The sequence below is a fragment of the Xiphophorus couchianus genome, chromosome 20 (assembly GCF_001444195.1).
Source record: "Xiphophorus couchianus chromosome 20, X_couchianus-1.0, whole genome shotgun sequence".
Classification (NCBI taxonomy): Eukaryota; Metazoa; Chordata; class Actinopteri; order Cyprinodontiformes; family Poeciliidae; genus Xiphophorus; species Xiphophorus couchianus.
In genome coordinates, this window is record NC_040247.1 from 10,008,187 (window position 1) to 10,027,118 (window position 18,932).

At 42.3% G+C, this 18,932-nt stretch overlaps 1 protein-coding gene across 1 annotated transcript; it reads left to right on the forward strand.

Moving 5' to 3' along the window:
* Positions 1–1,969: 1,969 nt before the first annotated feature.
* Positions 1,970–18,538, forward strand: inka2 (inka box actin regulator 2). The gene is made up of 2 exons (XM_028003562.1): positions 1,970–2,386; positions 15,398–18,538. The coding sequence occupies exons 1-2, from the start codon at positions 2,315–2,317 to the stop codon at positions 16,667–16,669; spliced, it is 1,344 nt and encodes a 447-aa protein (XP_027859363.1). The 5' UTR covers positions 1,970–2,314; the 3' UTR covers positions 16,670–18,538.
* Positions 18,539–18,932: the final 394 nt, after the last annotated feature.

Sequence of the window (18,932 nt, forward strand, 5' to 3'; positions counted from 1 at the left end):
AAAGTGGAAAAAATGCTTCCTGTTTCTGGAAGACTGTGCTTTCCTGCAGCTTTGCAGTAAATAGGTTATGTGCTTATCACAGTCTCATTCTATTCACCTGCATAGATCACACCTCTTTTCTCTATAAGCTACTTTTATTTTTCTAGAAAGCTTGTTCCTTGTTTCTCCAGCTTCTATCTAAAAGGGTCACTATTTTGTTTAAACTTTAGTGATATCTTTATCTATTTTTAATATCCTAATAATTATCATTAGGACAGCCTTGTGATTATAAAAAGTTGCTAACCACAAATAAAATGGCATGGACCCAGTTTAATGCAGAGAAAGATGTCAGTTTTAAGACCTTTAAATGTTTACAGAATCAAAATCAGTCATAGCTGTTGTATTTATTCCCCATCTGCAGAGCAGATTCAGGACGTCTTTATTGGTTGGTCCATCTGGATCATTGGGCTGAATTTTAAAACTTACAGATGACGAAAGTCAGGACAGGAGGGCTGAAAGCTGAAAGTATCCCTCATTAAGTGTTCTTTAGTTCTCCAGTGAAACTTCATTCAGTATTTTACTTTAAGGGGGCACATAAAATGGACACACCATGCAGCAAATCGTGAATTCTTTAACAAAACTGAAAAATAAGATAAGAAATGAGGGGCAGAGTAATCATTATAGAATATTTTAGTGTGAAGTGTAGTGCTTTGCAAAAGGATTCACACCCAGAACACATAGTTATATTTAATAATGTAAAAAAATTTACATATGTAGATATGTATTGGTGTTAATACTACAGAACCACATTGCTTTGATTTCAGCTCAAATCTTTTGAGAAATGTCTCTTCCATCTTTACACACCTAGAAACTTAACTTTTCATCCAATTCCCATTTGGATTTAGATTTAGACTTTCACTGAGCTTTGCTTAAACATAAATATACTTTAATATAATGACAATGAAGAGATTAATGATAATAAATATGTCAATATTCTGACAGGTTTTCTTCCAAGATTATTTTGTGCTTAGTTGCATCCATCTTCCTATGAGATCTGACCATATTCTCCTTCCTTGCTAAAGAATAGCAGTTATGTTCATTATGATGCTTTTCCACTTACAGCAAATGTAAATATGACATTTAGAATATTATGTCAGACCCATAAAACCTGACTGTATTCTGTATAAAAATGATTGTATTCTGTCTGCCCTATTTGATTTGTTTTAAACTGTAAATTGAATTTCTCATGGCTTTTAGCCAACAATTGTTTTCCTCTTGACACTTTTCCAAAGAGAAGAAGAGATTCATAATCATTATTAAATTCACCCACCTGAGCTGTGAATCTCTGCTGCTCCTCCAGAGTTACCTCGGGTTTCAGATGAAAAGAGGGTTTTAATGTTTGCATGGCAGTGTATTTTACCTGGTTGGATTATTTAGGCATTTTTTTCCTCTCAGCATTTTTCAGGGTAAACCGGACAGGTCATCTCTTTGAGATGTTTAATAGGGAAGAATTAATATGCTGCCAATCTTTTCAGCTGACTGGGTGAAGATAAACATCTTCCAGACTGCCCGTCCTGCATATACAATTCTTTCTTCCCCGCCAATAAAATCTCAAATCCAAGCCAGTGAAATAAAAGCTCCAGGATCAGGTGTTTCCCTTTAGAGTCTGCAGAGGAGGTGGCCAGGAAACTGTCCCTATAGCTCCTTTTATGACACAGTTATTCGGGAAACATCCTCCTTTAATTTCCTACACCAACAGAGTCAGCAGAATCTGTAAATCTATAATTACATAGCACATTTATATTTGATTAAAATATCTCCAGAGGTTTTGATTTTTCTACTTAAAGCTCCCTAAAATCTGTATAAGCTACAGCGGATAAATCCGCTCGCCAATGATAAATGATGGATTTCTGGCTCATCCTGGTTTGAATGAGATTCGCTCTGCTCTCAGAGGCTCTCTCGTTGGAGGAAACTGGATGGGTAACGTAAGCGGCTGTCTTGAATGGTAAAATATGAGAGGAGGAGGAGAAACAGAAACAGGAGATACACAGAGACTGGCAGAGGGAGACCGTCAGCTTTATAGCAGGAGAGGAGGAACGGACCATCGTAGCCATAACACGGACGGACCTCATTATCATTTTTTTGGAGTAAACACATTTTCGTCATCAGCGGCCATCGCGTCATTACGCACATTCCTCAGCAGGATTTGCGCATTTTTTAATTCCAGACAGTCCGCTGCTGATTTCAAATATCTCTGCACAGGGAAATAGCTCCTCAGACATGTCCGAGCATTTTATCTGACTCTTATAAACTAAAAATAACAAAAATAAGTCAAATGGAAGAGCAGAACTCCAAACCGGAATCCAGAAACATGGACGCGTGTCTGAGAAGACTCAAGCAGGAACTGGTAGGTTCTGGTTAATACACCTCTGGTGTTTTTTAATTTTTCACAAATGAGCTATTTTAACTTACATGTAATCAAAAAGACGTGACAATTTCATCATTTGTCTTTAAACCATAATTTGAGATTAAATATGTTTGCCTTGTTGCAGACTGTATCCTGGAACAGTCCTGAATATCAAACTCTTGTGCTTCTTTGGCTGCTGTTGTTTTTATTTGATTTAGCATGCGCGATTAATGCATGTAGGCTTTATGAATGCATTAACCTGCATGCTTAAGGCATTGAGAACATCAGAGACATGTGCACACATCCCTGCTCATTGTCTGCACATCTGGGGCAGATGTTTCAAGCCCTAATGAGCTCAACGTTGCCCCTTCTTCCCTATCAGCAGGAGTCGTTTTTACTCTGCAAGGGTTTATAAATTCTTGAATGTTTAAAATATGTTTCATGCTGTTCACACATGTTCTAGTAAATGTGATTGATTTTCTGCGAGTTCAGAGGTGTGAGTAAAACTGCCAGTCGTGTTGAGTTTCATCACAACCTCATGTCCTGATTTGAATTTATTAGACTCCATTATTCAATGTGTTAACATCTGTCCACCGGCGACCAGACGTGTTTGATCTCAGCTCGAGTTTTGCTAACTCTTTCCTCTTTTTGATATGAAAATCTGTGAGGGGAACCCTTGCGTCCAGAATCATCTGGCAGGGACGTGATGTGGAGTCAGATTCAAAGGAGCATTAACTGGCACAGATTTAATTTGGAATCCACTTCAAAGCAAAGACAGATTTTTTTTCTCTTTCTCCTCTTGGGTCGGCCACCAGCCTGCTGAAAATCCTTGGATGGCTGTGTGTGTGTTTTTTTTTGTTTGTTTTTTTTTTAAGTTTAATCTTCTTTACTGGCGGCTCCAAATTAGTCCCACGTCTGTGAAGTGGCACTTGAGGTGGCGCTGATGCCAGAATGAAGTGTCGTGTCATTGCTGTCGCATCCCAGTTTGGTAACATTGTGGAAAAAGTGTTGTGCCATGCAGAGTATCAAATGAGAAGAACAGAGAACAGATGCCGGTTAAAAACCAAGGCAGTGTCCCCAGTAAGCAGACCATGAGGGGTGCAATCTGTTGTTCAGAAAATAAAGGGTGTCCATGCCAGGTTTGGCAGTGTTTCCTCCACAGCGACTGGTCTCCATCTAATACTCAAACGAGAAGGAATCTATGCTCTGACTGCAAAATAGGCGTCAAAAAATCTGATAACAGACTTACAGCTCACATGGATAGTGAATTATTGCACTGCACAACTGTTATGCAACATTAAAGCATTATACATTTACTTTACACATTTTGGCAAGTTATTGCAAATTCCTTGCCAGTTATACCTCTGTTACCTCATGCTGATCCGTCTGGATCCACTACCCTGTATGTTTTTGAAGATTCCCTGTTTACCTGAGAAGGTTAGGGACACACCTGAAGCACGCTGGTTCCTGACTAGGCGTGAAACCAGAAAGGAGTTTTTGATTTGGACAAAATTCACCACTAAATGATATGCCTCTCAGCTTGATTACTTTCTGGTTCTTTCAAAACAGTTTCATTTGATTGTACTGCAATACAAGAGTATCATCTCTTATGCTGAGGAAGTCAATGTAGTTTATTTCTCAATAAGGGGGTTTCACAATTTAAGGAAGCACCCAGTTAATCAGACTGAATGGTCATTTAGTTTCAACTCATTACTGATTCTCCCTTTATACTCTCTTTTTAATGTGGAGGGGGGAGGGGGGAGTTGTTGTCAGCAGTAAGCAGCAGGGAGTGATATATCCATCCTGGAAAACATTAAGTAAAATCCAAGAACAAATTGCTGTAATATTTTCAACTATCTGCACAGCAACCTGTGTTCAGTTCATTTCTGTCCACATAACAATACAAAACCATACAGTTCAGGTGATCATGTAATGTTAATTGATAAATGTTATATATGTGTGGAAACATAGATTTTATTGAGTGACTGACTATACATCCTGTATAGGCATATTGTGTGAAACTGAATGGAAATAGCAAGAAAGCGTGAACACAAACATATCAAAGTTTAGTCAAAGTGGACTAAACTTTGACTAACATGGACAAATACCTTTGTCCATGTGTTTCTGAACTCAATTAGTATTTATGTTTAATAAATTCGGCATAGACCAAAGCAGCTATTAATAAGCTTTTTTTTTTTTTCATTATTGAGCAGGTACATTGATCTCTTCTGCCATGCTGTAAAGTCAGCATAGTAAAGTCTGCAGTTTCAAATACCAGATTTAAATGTGAGAATGGCATTTAAAGTCCTGCTGAACCCTGTGAAACTCACAGCTTTAGCTTTAGATAAAAGCGCTTTAATGTTGTAAAGGGTCAGCAGTACCAGTCTGTGTAGGTCAGAGTCAGGTCATCCTCAGACATCTGACCCTAACACCGACAGGGTTTACAGCTATTTTTTTCCTAACTTCTTGGCTCAATCAAGCTGCCAACAACCTTTTTCTTACAAATCCATTTTCTAGTCAGGAATGTGTCATCGTCTTTCTTCTTTCTTCTTGAGAAAAGTCTGTCAACATCACTTTGTTCTTTAAAACTAGGCTCTTATTCATTGTGCAGACAGCAATGAAATATTTTCATGCATGAATCATGATTCTTATAGCAGACAAAGTGTCATTAAAAAAATAAAGCGTAAGCCCTTCCTGCCTACTCTAAGGTAAAAATACAAACACTGACATATTTTTGACTCATGTTGTCTAAACGTGGGGTTTATACCTGTCTAACAACGTTACTGAAGACACCAAAACACAAACCGCAGCTTTCCACTATCAGCACTGCTGTGGTAGATTTATATTCATTATCATCTTTTTTCCTGTAATGCCTTAGGGGAATTTCTAAGCCAACTATCACCGGAATTCAACACCAAAGCCAACAAACACAAAGTCGTTAATCTAAGAGAAACTCCAGCAGAAAACCTGTGGAACCTTCTGGAAAGTTTCACCTTTCCTACGTTTGGGCGTGGAATCAGAAAACATTTCACAAAGCAAGGTAGTGGTTTAACTCTAAGCCCGTTTGTTTTGTTCCTCCCTCGTGGCTCCTGTTCTGCCTTTCCTTCCCCTCGGCTAAAATTGGCCCAGCTCTCTGTGGCAGCTGTGAAGTTTGCCTGGGTGATCATTGTGTTTGAGATGGAACCACAAGCCTGTAACAAAGCATGTTTATCACTGCGGGCCAGCGTACATAACCTGTTTTTTTTATGGCTCACAAATTTGAATGGCCATACCCAAGACGTGCCACAGTTCAGCTCTTTTTCTTGAGGGAGTTGAGTGGATAATTATGCTGCTGCTGTGGCCACACATGGTGCATAATTAAGTCCAGTTCGTCCTTCTTTCATTTCTTGTGGTTTCTGATGTCATTGAGGTTTAGTGCAGTATTCCTTGTACACGTTTGAATCACCATACTGCTTAATACTGGCCTGCAGAAAATCTAAAATTGTTCAGTTATTAAGTTGGAAGCACTGCATGATCACGTAAAGCAACCATAATTAAAGAAAAAGCAGTGAACGTGAAGAAATATTTGAACTTATTTGAAGCTGTGTGTCTGATTTGCAGATAAAAGAAACCCCTGTAATATTTGCATCTGCTTTAGTTCTTTTTTTTGTCTTCAAAACCTCTGGGAATGTAGCAGCTAAACCTCCCTCTTGTTCTTAGGTCTGTAGTATTGTCCGCTCTTTGATACAATTGGGTTTAACTGAGATTTCGTGCTGCAGGACAAAACAATAAATGTGAATGGAAAAATCAACTGAATCAGTAAAGTCGTGGAGTAACTAAAATATTTGTAGTTTAAAATGATAATTCAAGGTTTGTAAAGAGAGTTTTAGACTTGTCTCACTCTAAGGTGGTCCTTATGCTAAAAAATGTAAATTGTTCTATCTTTGTGTTTTTGACACAGATGATGAAGGTCTAATAAATCTTAGATTGGATTATAAATCATCCCTTTTCAAAGTAGTATCTAGTTCAAATGTGACCAGTTCATATATTTTGAGATTTAACCTACAGATAATCCAGTAAAATCCAGATTAGTTTAAAAAATGTAAATCTTTAAAGTCACCAACTCCAGCTGCAGTAAACGGCACTTATTTCTTACAGTGCTATTACTGTACACAGCACAGCAGGATGCCTCCTTCCCACTGACTGCACATACAAATGAGCCATAGAGAACTTGTAACTTTTTTCGAGTGCCTGCGGTGCTCCCCTTAAGCCTTGACACCATTTGCAGTGAATCATACTTTCCCCCACTACTGCAAAATACTTTGTTAGTGAAAGTAGGAAGGCAAAGGCAAGGCGATTATTCATTCATAAGCTGATAAAGAGCAATCATACTGAAAAAGAAATGTCTACGGCAGTCTATCGAGCAAAAATGTTACAGTGGCCGAATGAACGGCATTTGTTTTCTCACTACCTTACTTTTCTACTCTGATTACTCTGGCCTGAAATGCTTTACATGTTCTATTCTGAGTGTTTGTTTTACACATAAAGATCTCTGTCGGCACACAACCTTCTACCTCTGCATCCAAAGTAAAACATCAACTTCTCTAAGCAATCGCCCACGGCAAAACATGACGATGGTTGAAATGTTATAGAATAGCGTTTGCATTGAAACCCAAGTAGTTTAAAGATGGCAGAATTCCCCTTTGATCTTGATCTCTGAATTTTATTTTGCAAACATGGATTATTATTTTGAAAAAATGCCAACAATACTTTCTGGTTCAGTTAACATGCTAAATTCTTTGCATCAAATCTTCTAAAAATATTTAACTGTCCCTTAAAATCTTCAAAGAAGTATCACAAAGTAAAAGAAAATAACATATTTCCAGGATTTGTCTCTTCATTTGATTTTAAAGGAGTGTTACAAAGGTATTTGTATAATGACACAAAATAACAGACATCAAATACTTTGTATATTTGCGAATATAATTTTTTTTTATGCTGGCCCATTTAGTACAAATTGAACAGCTGTAATAGCTTCCTAACATCTGGAAAAGTGAAGCTTTTCATCCTGAAGTCATCAGCAGTCACAGCCATGCTCTTCAGAAAGTGCTTCTGTGATTTTGCACTCCTTTTGATGTGAGTGGGGGCTGAGGAATTTTACAGCCCACACACACATCTCTGACGTCAACTGATGCGCCATCAAAGGTCTACGTAGGGACTAATGCTTCCAGTAAAGATTTGTAGCCAAGAAGACAACAGCTAGAGTCCCACTCTGTCCCTGCTCCCCACATATTATCTGCCAAAGAGGATGATACGGATCCTAATCATCGCCAGCCTCCCACAGCAGCAGCATCACTTCTGATGCTATAAATGAGCTCTCACAGGAAACAAGTCATTAAACCACCTCCCTGTTTCTGAGAACACCGTCACAGAGTCTAAGTGTTGGGCGGCAGGTTCTAGATGCAATTTTAGATTGGGTCTGAACTGATTTATTTTAAAGGGATAGTTGTTGTGACTTTTAGCTTCCCTTTGGTTGCTTTGGTACTATAGTTTCTAGAGTGGAGGTGTTCACTGCTTTAAAAAGCTACAGTTTAAAAATGCATCAGGATGAACCTGTCCCAGTTACTGTGGATAGATCCCCAGATAAACATTGAGTTGAGTTACATCAAATCAACATGAATGTTTTTGGTTTGTTTTATAAAGGTTAAAACTGTACTTAAATTGAATATCAAACATGTAATTGATTATATTAGTGAGGTGCAAGATTAAAATGATGCATAATCAGCACCTACTAAGACAAAAGCAGGCTCTGAAGAAGGTTTGCAATGTCTGCTTTTGCTAAGATTATATTTATGTTTTACTTACAGAGCTTTTCAGAATTTCTTCCTCTATAATTTTCTCTGTGATACTTGGCTGTAGCTACTATTTTTACATCAGGTAAATGAATGGGATCAAAAGGAATAACAGCTAAGGCTTCAGCTTTGTGTATGATTAGGCACCTGTTAGAAGGTGGGACGTATTTGGCACCAATTTAACATCTTGCCCTCAAACTTGATGTGCTAGAAGCAAGAAAAATGAGAACGCATAAGGACTCTGACAAGAGTGAAGCTGGGATAAATAGATGACTGCAGAGCATTTCTAAAAGTAAAGTATCTATAAAAGTGGCCCAAGGAAGGAAAAAGTGTAGAAGCAGCAATACCAAGGCTCTTCGATGATTGTGAAAATGTTGACTGGGTTTGAACTCCCCAGTCTTCTAATTGAGCATTTGTGTCAGAAACTGGTTGAAATCTTTTTGAAACTACAAGAAGTAAATATTTAAAATAAAAATAAAAATTCTTTGTTCAACGCTCACTCCCAGCAGATATTCATGGATAAAAATATCATCGATTCCTAACTAAAATTTGTCATGACATTGTGCAAGAGGCATTTATGTCCTATGTTCTGTTGCTCAAATGATTCATGCTGGTTTCTGTCCTGACTGATGCCCCTGAGGGCATTTTCACCAGAGTCACTCTAAAAGCCTTCATCACCAAAAAGGCATTCATTATCCTGAGCACAGTAATTTATTTTATTTCACTGAATGTTGTTCAGCTCTGCTGCTGTGCTTCATCATCATCATAACCTCAGGCCCTTCCACAGCCACAGAGACCTTCTCTGTATCCCGCAGACGGACAGTCCATTCCTGTTTATGACCCACACAGCCTTGCCATTCATTTTTTAATTTTGGTTGGATCTGGAGGGAGGGTTGAGCGCATTAAATATGCGGTTGCTGGTCAGCTCCTTTCAAACATGAAGACCTATTTGGGGCTGATGACCTTGGCCTCTGTTTACCCACCCTACAGTCAATAGCAGGCAACAGCAGTAAAAAGTCTCTATTTTGAAGCCAAAAACAAAAATTCTGATTCCACATCTGTATATTTTTCATTCTGTTTTCCACTAACACCATATCGGTGAATTTTCATTCTGGTTTAAAGAGAAGACACAGAGTTCACTGAAATGGGACAAGCTTGAGCATGTTTGGAGCTCAGTATGGGAGGAAGAGTATTGCTTTATTTATACTTCCTGCATTCATACCAAATGCAGGAATTTGATGCATCTGTACATATATTCCAACTTTCTTACCAAAAACACAATAAAGATGAGACTGTTTTCTTAGATAAAATGGCTCAGAAGTTCTTAATAAGCTTTCATTCTGCACTAATTTGACTCTGGCGGCCTTTGTCCTTAAACACTGAAGCATTTTGCTCTTGATTGGCAATTATGTGCGCTTGGTCGACTCCACTGCAGCCAGAAGAAAAACGTGGGGGTTGACTGGCTTGACTGGGCTTCTAAAAAGAGATCTTCTCATTGAAATATATGCTTGATGGATTAAATCACTGAAATACTTGGAGGCTTAAGCACATAAAGAACTCTTAGCTAAACTTTGCAAGGCTGTCTTAATGATGCAGGCATTTCTGGGTGAGATTTCCTGCAGCCCAATTTCATTCCACTTCTCTTATTTAATAAGCTTTGACAGATTCCTGCATCTTTTTCTACTACAGCAACTTCTGTAGGTTGTGTCAGGTCTTCTATGTCTTGTTCCTAATAGGCCCCTTAGCTGATTCACACATTGTAATCATAAGGGCTTCTGAAAATGTGTGTGACATTCATGCCAAAACTGGAAACTGCTGCAGGATATTATTCTAAAGTTGCCTTTTTAGCCTCTTGAGCAAATATCCGAATGCAGGTTGAAAAGTCTGACATATTTGGGCCAGAAAGTTCAGCTCTGAAATGGCAGCAGAGGAGCGCCCAGAGTTAGTCAGCATAATGGGGCTTAGTTTTCTATTTGCTCCCCAGAGTTCAGCATGAATCATTAATATTCCCTGAGAATAGAGCTGCCAGTAAACAAAGGCTGTGTTTTTGTAGGTAATGCTTGCATTTTGGGGATAATGCTATGGCTGTATGGGAATGTTCCAGATTGCACTTTCAAACAGGAGAGGTTATTTTAGTCTGCCTGACAACAGTTGGCTTTTGAGGTAATATTTCCAAAACAGATTTAATAAATTGAAGTGGTTTCACCGGCAGCTCAGAGTTCAGTAATCCCTGCTCCCTGTATAAACTTTACTAAAGCCCCGTTTCTGCCTCGGATCCAACTGAACGGAGCTGTTTCTGTCATCTTGTGTTTCGTCTTGTTGATGTTTGATGTGGAGTAAAGTAAACCATGATAATCTGCTGATTCCCTGCCTCTCCCAGGACACAGACAATTACGGCAAATGAAGTCAGCCATATGTAGAAGGCATAGAGACAAGAGACAGTCTGACAGTGCTAATTACATGTACCTTTACTGTTTGATTCAGAGAGCCAGCAGGAAGCTGGGAGTCTTTTATTCCCAGCATGTGCATTAATGGCCTTATTATCTGATCTTTCAGGTGTTTCATGCACCCACTCATGTGTCATATGCCAGAGGGCAGGCAGAGTGTTTAAACCGGGTCTTTACATTGTTTAAGTGTCAAGCTGAGGTTAAATAACAAGAAGATTTACATGCTTATTACAGGTTTTAAAATGTACACAACAATGATTATAATGATAGTAATTTTTCTAACTTTTCTGGTACAGGCTTCTTTTCTCTTTTTCACAAAGCTATTTTAAATTGATAATATTCATGGTTCATAAATAATAAACTCAGTTGCTGTCAACTTGCTGGTAAAATTAGCAAAATGTGTGGCAGCATTTTTTGAACCCAGAAGAATAAACACAAATGAGTTGTGAGAAAACAAGAAATCCTTGCTCAATTTGAAAATTAAAATGAAATGTCGATATTTTTTAAATCTAACGTCATACTGTTTATGTCGTCATTCTGCAAGATGGAGGTAAGATTACAGATCTATAGTTATAAAACTAACTAACTGTCATGAAGCGGTGCGGTGTGAGGTGGTGAGGCAGACGCTTGAGACCCAGGTAGAAATGAAAATGATGATTTTAATGACGGGAACACAGTCCAAACAACGAGCAGCAGGCAGATGGACACGACGACTAGACATTGACAACGACATACAACGACAAGGACCCGACGAGGAACAAGGAACACAGGTGGAGTTAAATACATGGGCGGGTAATCACAGAAACGAGACACACCTGGGAACAATCAAGGGGAGGACAGGACAACGAAGAGACTCAAGGACACAGAAAACTCTAAATAAACACAGAAAAACACAGATCCTGACAGTACCCCCCCCTCAAGGGCGGCTACCAGACGCCCACAAAAAAAAACACAACAAGGGTGGGCGGAGGGGCGCTGGACGGGGGGCCAGAGTCCAGAAAAACAAAAAACAACCCACCATCGTGGGCGGAAACACAAGAAGGGCCAAGAGTCCATAAACAAACAAAAAACTACCCACAGGGTGGGCGGAGGCAAAGGAGGCGGGAACCACAGAGGTGGTCTGGCGGTCGTCCGCGGGAACCACGGAGGCGGTCCGGCGGCCGTCCGCGGCGCTGGAGGCGGGAACCACGGAGGCGGTCCGGCGGCCGTCCGCGGCGCTGGAGGCGGGAACCACGGAGGCGGTCCGGCGGCCGTCCGCGGCGCTGGAGGCGGGAACCACGGAGGCGGGACCCCCGGAGGCGGTCCAGCGGCCGTTCGCGGCGCTGGAGGTGGCAATGGGGAGTCCCGGGGGCCGCCCACAGACGGCGATGACGAGCCCCCCGAGGTAGGGTCTCGGTCGGAGCACAAGGGGTCTCGGTCGGAGCGCTGGAGGTCAGGGTCTCGGTCGGAGCGCTGGAGGTCAGGGTCTCGGTCGGAACGCTGGAGGTCAGGGTCTCGGTCGGAACGCTGGAGGTCAGAGTCTCGGTCGGAACGCTGGGAGTCTCGGTCGGAACGCTGGGAGTCTCGGTCAGAACGCTGGGAGTCTCGGGAGGAACGCAGGGGGTCTCGGTCTCGGGAGGAACGCAGGGGGTCTCGGTCTCGGGAGGAACGCAGGGGGTCTCGGTCTCGGGAGGAACGCAGGGGGTCTCGGGAGGAACGCAGGGGGTCTCGGGAGGAACGCAGGGGGTCTCGGTCTCGGGAGGAACGCAGGGGGTCTTGGTCTCGGGTGCGCCGGCAGGAACGCCGGCTGGAACGGCCTCCGGTGCGCCGGCAGGAACGCCGGCTGGAACGGCCTCCGGTGCGCCGGCAGGAACGCCGGCTGGAACGGCCTCCGGTGCGCCGGCAGGAACGCCGGCTGGAACGGCCTCCGGTGCGCCAGCTGGAACGCCGGCTGGAACGGCCTTGCTTGGGTGCGCCGGCTGGAACGGCCTCGGGTGCGCCGGCTGGAACGCCGGCTGATTCGGCCTCGGGTGCGCCGGCTGGAACGCCGGCTGATTCGGCCTCGGGTGCGCCGGCTGGAACGCCGGCTGACTTGGCCGGGGGTGCGCCGACCGGAACGCCGGCTGACTTGGCCGGGGGTGCGCCGACCGGAACGCCGGCTGGAGTTGCTGGTCCCGGAACTGGAGCGGGATCTGGGCTGGCGGAGAAACTGTGCGGCTTGGGAGGCAGAGGTTCGCCAGCCATGACGGCTAGGGCCGCCTTACGCTCCCACTCTGCCTCCCTCTGCAACTCCACAAACCCCGGGTGCGGAAAGCGAGGAACCCAGTAGTCCAGCAGCAGTCCCAAGCGGATGGCGAAACCGAGGCGTCGGATGGCAGCGTACGGCTTGGCCATTGCCTCCTCGTACTCCCTGATCGTTTCAGTTAGCTCCTTTAACTCCTCTGGGTCCATGATGAAAAGTAAAAAATAGCGTGCCTCACCGTTCGGTCTGGTCGGGTCCTTCTGTCATGAAGCGGTGCGGTGTGAGGTGGTGAGGCAGACGCTTGAGACCCAGGTAGAAATGAAAATGATGATTTTAATGACGGGAACACAGTCCAAACAACGAGCAGCAGGCAGATGGACACGACGACTAGACATTGACAACGACATACAACGACAAGGACCCGACGAGGAACAAGGAACACAGGTGGAGTTAAATACATGGGCGGGTAATCACAGAAACGAGACACACCTGGGAACAATCAAGGGGAGGACAGGACAACGAAGAGACTCAAGGACACAGAAAACTCTAAATAAACACAGAAAAACACAGATCCTGACACTAACTTATGGATGAGGTAACTTTATGACAACTTTTTACATTTTTTAAGTTATTTTCTCATTTTCCTATTAAATTTGAAGCTATAACACCGTCCGCCTCTCCCTCTCTCCATGTCCTTAAGGTTTTTCTCTTTCTTTAAACTCTGTCAATAGCAGTCTGGTGTTGTTGTCCCTATATTACCCCCCTACCACATCCCCTGGTGTTCTTATGGTGTCATCCATAATTGAATCCATCAACAGTTTTCCCTTGAACATCCAAACATATGGTGAGGTATCCTTTCCCATCAGCCCCACCTGTCTCTGTTGCTGATCACCCGACTGACTCTCACCACCCCTCTCACTTGCTGTCGCTGTTCCACCCTATCTCATTGTCAATCCATTTCTGCCTGACTGATCACCACCTCCATCGCCCTCTGAATGGGGATTATAGTCTAGACGGGCAGAGCTGATTGGCTGTGAAGCCCAATGGTGTCTCTGTTTTGAATGGGGATGACTATATATGGGGGCAGACTGATCAGTTTGAATGGTGAGCAACACTGACTGACTGACAGAGGTGTAGGCTGACTGGGCTATCTGTATTTGCTGTTTGGTGAGGTAAGGTGGTGTTTTTGTGTTTTTCTAAGCTTAAGTTTAGAATTTGTTCAGCCACTTGCATTCACAATACCTACTTACCTCAGATATCTGTCAGTTATAGTAATTACTTTGGCAGTTTGGTTGATGCAGATGACAGTTTGTAGGCATGCTTCCGAAGTTTCACATAAACTTTTCCCACACAGTTTGGCATGTTGTTGCAATTCTTTGCATGCTTGCCTTCTTCTTCCCATCAACTTTTTATTATTTTTAATAAGTGGGGTATGACTGCCTGCAGGCTGAGTCATCATCAAGTTGCTACTTTCGGCAGTGCATGCATGTTCACAATGTTAGGATAAACCTGTTGTGTCAACAGTTTAAGGGAAAATTCGAACTCGCTGAGGAAGTTTGTAGAATCTCGTGCTTGCAAGTTAAGACACAGGTCAGAGTGTTGCCTTTGGGCTTTTTTTATCTGCCTTCAGGAGAAGGCAGTTAGTCTAAGTCACATGGCAGAAGCACATGAGAGCAGGAAGAGTCAGAGAAGGATAAAAGTATATTAGTGCTGGATTAGAGGGAACAAAGGTGGCTCAAATTAGCAAGCGGATATGTGGTTAAACAGATGGAAGGAGAGAAAAAGAAAATGAAGATAAAGAAACTGAGGAAAAACAAAGAAACTGCTGCGTTTTGCAGCTGTCACTGGTTGGGTCCTCTCATACGGAGGCCATATGGGATATTGTCATCCAAAACTAGGTCACATGACCACACATTTTAACTGGAAATGAGGAGCACTGGGTTGATCTGGTGGTTTCAAAACATTATACTCTTAGAATTTAATAAGTATGTTTATAATGTCTAACACCTTTTTTATGCTTATTGATTAAAATCAGAGCATGTCTTTTTTTTACCTCTACTTTTACTCTGTAAGATAGTCAAAATATTTATATGCCTTGAACCTTTTTAGATTTTGTCACATTGCAGGAATGTTCAATGTCCAATGCAAAGTATCCTATAATAGTGATAGGACAATCTAAACCATAGCTCCAGCTGTATGTCTAGAGTTGCTGTACAATAGTATTACATTTCTGACAGATCCTTACTTACTTGAGCAAACCAGTGGTTTGCTCAAACCATACCATCGACCCACCATTGTTAGTCAGCTTCCCTGTCAAAGAAGAGATTGCCAAAGATGACCATGGCTTATGTGTGAATTGGTGCTGAGGTTTGTCATCGTAATGTGACAAAATGAGAAAAGGTTAAAGAGGTAGAAATCATTTGCCAAGGCTCTGTAACTACTAAAAGTTGAAGTAAAGTCTTTTCTGTTTTTAACCTCAACATAATTTCTTCTTTGCTCTCTTTTCTTGCAGCTGTCTATGAGAGAAGCTGGAGATGGCCTCCACGCTCAGATGAATTCAATGATGGGAGCTCTCCAAGAACTCAAGCTCCTTCAGGTCCAGACAGCGCTGGAAAGCCTAGACATTTCAGGACGCCCGATTAACCGGGGAATTCCATATCCTGCTTCAACTACCACTCAGCTATCAGCTGCATCAGCTTTGGGTCTAAGTGAAAAGCACGAGTCCGTCCAAAGACCAACCATGCCAGAGGAACCCAGCACCAGTCCAGTGCCAAGTCTGAGGCTGTCCTTGGACAGTAGAAACTCCTTAAGTAGGAATGATCAGACCTCATCAAGAAACAGAAGCAGCATGGGATTCTTTTCTTCTTCAGCTTCCAGTCTGGAGAGTGAGAGTGAGAGTCAGAGTGAGAACGAAAGTCAAAGAAGTGGTGCAAGTGCAAGAAGTGAAAACAACATTGAGTCAATACCCAAAAGGTGGTCTGGCTACACTGCCCCTCAGGTAGACTTTTACGGACCAATGGTGGGAAACCCACCGCCAGAGCTATACCCTCATTCCCAGGCTCCTCGTCATGCTCAGGTGGTGGATCTGCCTGGGATCCTGTACAGCCTCTCCAAAGAGGGACCTTCTTTGGACAGTGACTACTCCCAGGACAGCGCAGACGATGCCAGCGACTGGACATCATCGCTCATGAGCCGCAGCCGCAACCGTCAGCCCCTGGTGCTGGGCGACAATGTATTTGCAGACCTTGTAGGCAACTGGCTTGACCTGCCTGAGGTGGAGAGAGAACAAGGAGAACAAGAGGCAAGGAGGAAGAAAAGAGACCAAAGGACAACAGAAGGAGGAGAGGATAGACCCGACACACCAGCCCACCCTCTTCGCCTCAGCCGCTCGCAGGAAATCTGCAAGAAGTTCTCGCTTACCACAAACATCTTCAAGAAGTTCCTGCGCAGCGTTCGGCCCGACAGGGACAAACTCCTCAAAGAGAGGCCTGGATGGATGGCTCCAGAGATGTCTGAGGGTGACCTTTTCAAAAGGCCTAAGAAAGCGGCTCCTAAGGTGTCAAAAAGCAGCTTTTATCTGCCCTTCTGGGCAAACGGACAGCAGGGCAAAGGCAGGCCATGTCCGCATCTAGCCGAAGCCGAAAGAAAACAGCAACAGTACCAGCCCTTCCCCCAGTTCTACCAGCAACCATTCCCAGGAATTTATCTAGACAGGAGGCAGCCAGAGATGGGTCTGGAGAAAAGGCAACCCTTGTTTGACTATAACACAGCTGTGTGGGTCTAACAGCGAGTCTCGGGCCAAAAGGCTGCCAATGTTGCCAGACTGACTAGGAGACAGGTGCTGGGGGTACGAGCGGCTCTGATGGAAGGAGTGAATGGATGGATGAATAAGAGGCTGGGGTATAATTACATCTTTCAGAAATGATCTGGTACACTTCCAACACCTCCAGCACATGTTCCTCTTGCAACTCAGAGATTATCAGGTCCAACAGTGAGTCTCGAACATTTTGTATGACAATCTGAGAACCTTGTGTTCTGAGTGACTGAAAATGTGCTGCAGTGTGTCTGAGTCTTTTTCAGGATTTATGCTCAAGTTTTGTATTTTTCAGATGTCTTCACACGTGTGCACACAGATTGTCTGGTTGTCCCAGAAGATGGTACTTTTGACATAAACATCCTTCTCAGAATGTCACCAGAAACTTTATAAAAACTACAACAGACATTTTTTCATTGTTACACTCTCTGACATGACTCACATTACTTCTTTGTATCTATATATAGCGACCACCAGGCGTCAAATTGCATTGTTACAGTTTCCATATGTGAAGCTGTTTACAGCTTCAACTGAATGCACTGCCACTAAAGAGTCCTGAGCTTCCTTTTGTTTCCAAAAAGGCTTTGGAAAGTCAGGTTTAACTGGACCAGCCTCGTTTACACTGCTCAGGAATTAAAAACTGAAAAAATACAAGTAGACTCTGCCACACTTCAATCAGTCTCAAATATAAGTTAGTAAACTCTTCCTTGGATCTACCTTTGCTCAGACAGACAAATATGGTGCATGTTCAATTCAAAGCCTGCACTAAATAAATGCTGTTGAGCTTGATTTCATAATGGACAGAATCACTTTTCTTTTCAGTTTTGCTGACAGCGTTGTTTCACAGTAAGGGGGTGGAGGTAAAAGATGGCACAGCCAATTGTGAACATTGACTAACCGGCGGCCATCTGGTACCCGGTTGTTATTGAAAGCATGTCTGTAGCTTGAAAAAGTTGCAGAACAAGCTTGTTTAATCCCAAAGCTTCATGAATAATCGGGATTATAATGGTGGTGTTACATGTTGCATACATGCTGAACTGTAACAGAGCTGAAATAATAGATGGTTGGAAAAATTGACCAGCAGTCATTAAAGCGAGTTGAGGTTAATTTACCTGATGTATAGATATTTGTACATAGCTGTCACCAAACAAACAGCAGCAATAAGCACTTACTGTAATATGCCATTGCATGATTTTCATTATTCTGTGCAGATATGAATATTTAATGTACGGTCACAACATTGCATGTAAAGAATGCCACAGTACTCGGATTTATAGATATTACTTTTCATAAATAGCATCAACAGCTTTTTTCACAACCCCCCTCAGGATTACAGACCACACTGCCCACTCTCACTCACAACACTCTGCTGATAATGGAGGACCACTGTTATGCAAGGACAATCTGATGTTCTTTACTTATTGTAGGAGAATATTTTATTTCTGTGTGTCTTAAATGAGGTAACAGACAAACCATTTCAGCCAGCAGGAATTAGGCCTCAGAGGTCTTTTGAGTGTCTTGGCCAGAAGATCCATATGGCGTATAGTCTCGGTATTCAGGTCAATACATTCTGCTCATTCAGAGGGTCCAACACTCACACAGACACATACAGATTTAGCCAAAACAAGACACAGCAGTCTGAAATGTTAAATCACTCAGTTTGTCTTTGTAATTGGAACATTTATTTCTTTTTGGTAAAATGTTCTTCCATGTAATTTTTTGTGATATTGTTGGTATTTTTCACCGGGGTTCTGCAAACCGTTTATAGTGTTTATGTGTCCTGTGTGCTGTAAATCTGTCACTGACTTTCATAAATTAAATCTGCTTTACAGAAATAAATGTTTCTCTATGCTTTTACTTTTTTGCTTAGAGAGAATTACGACAGTACAACTAAAAGTAACCTACGCTCTCGTCTGAGGTATTTTCAGCAATTTCACACAATTACTACAAATACAAATACGGCAAGATAAAAAAAATTATATTGTTTGTTTTTCCCATGTCTTTTAATATTATGACAACCAGGAAAGAAATTATATAAACTAACATTTATTTAATTACATGTTAGAATTCCTTACAGAAGCGAAGACTTTTTAATGACTTTTTAAATGCCTTTTCAGTTTTGCAGTCAATCATTATTTTGTTATGCATGGCTGGAGATCAACAATGCTGTTCAGGTTTACAAAACATAACTGCCAGGTTTGGGTTGGGACAATACAATGGATGAGATCAACAT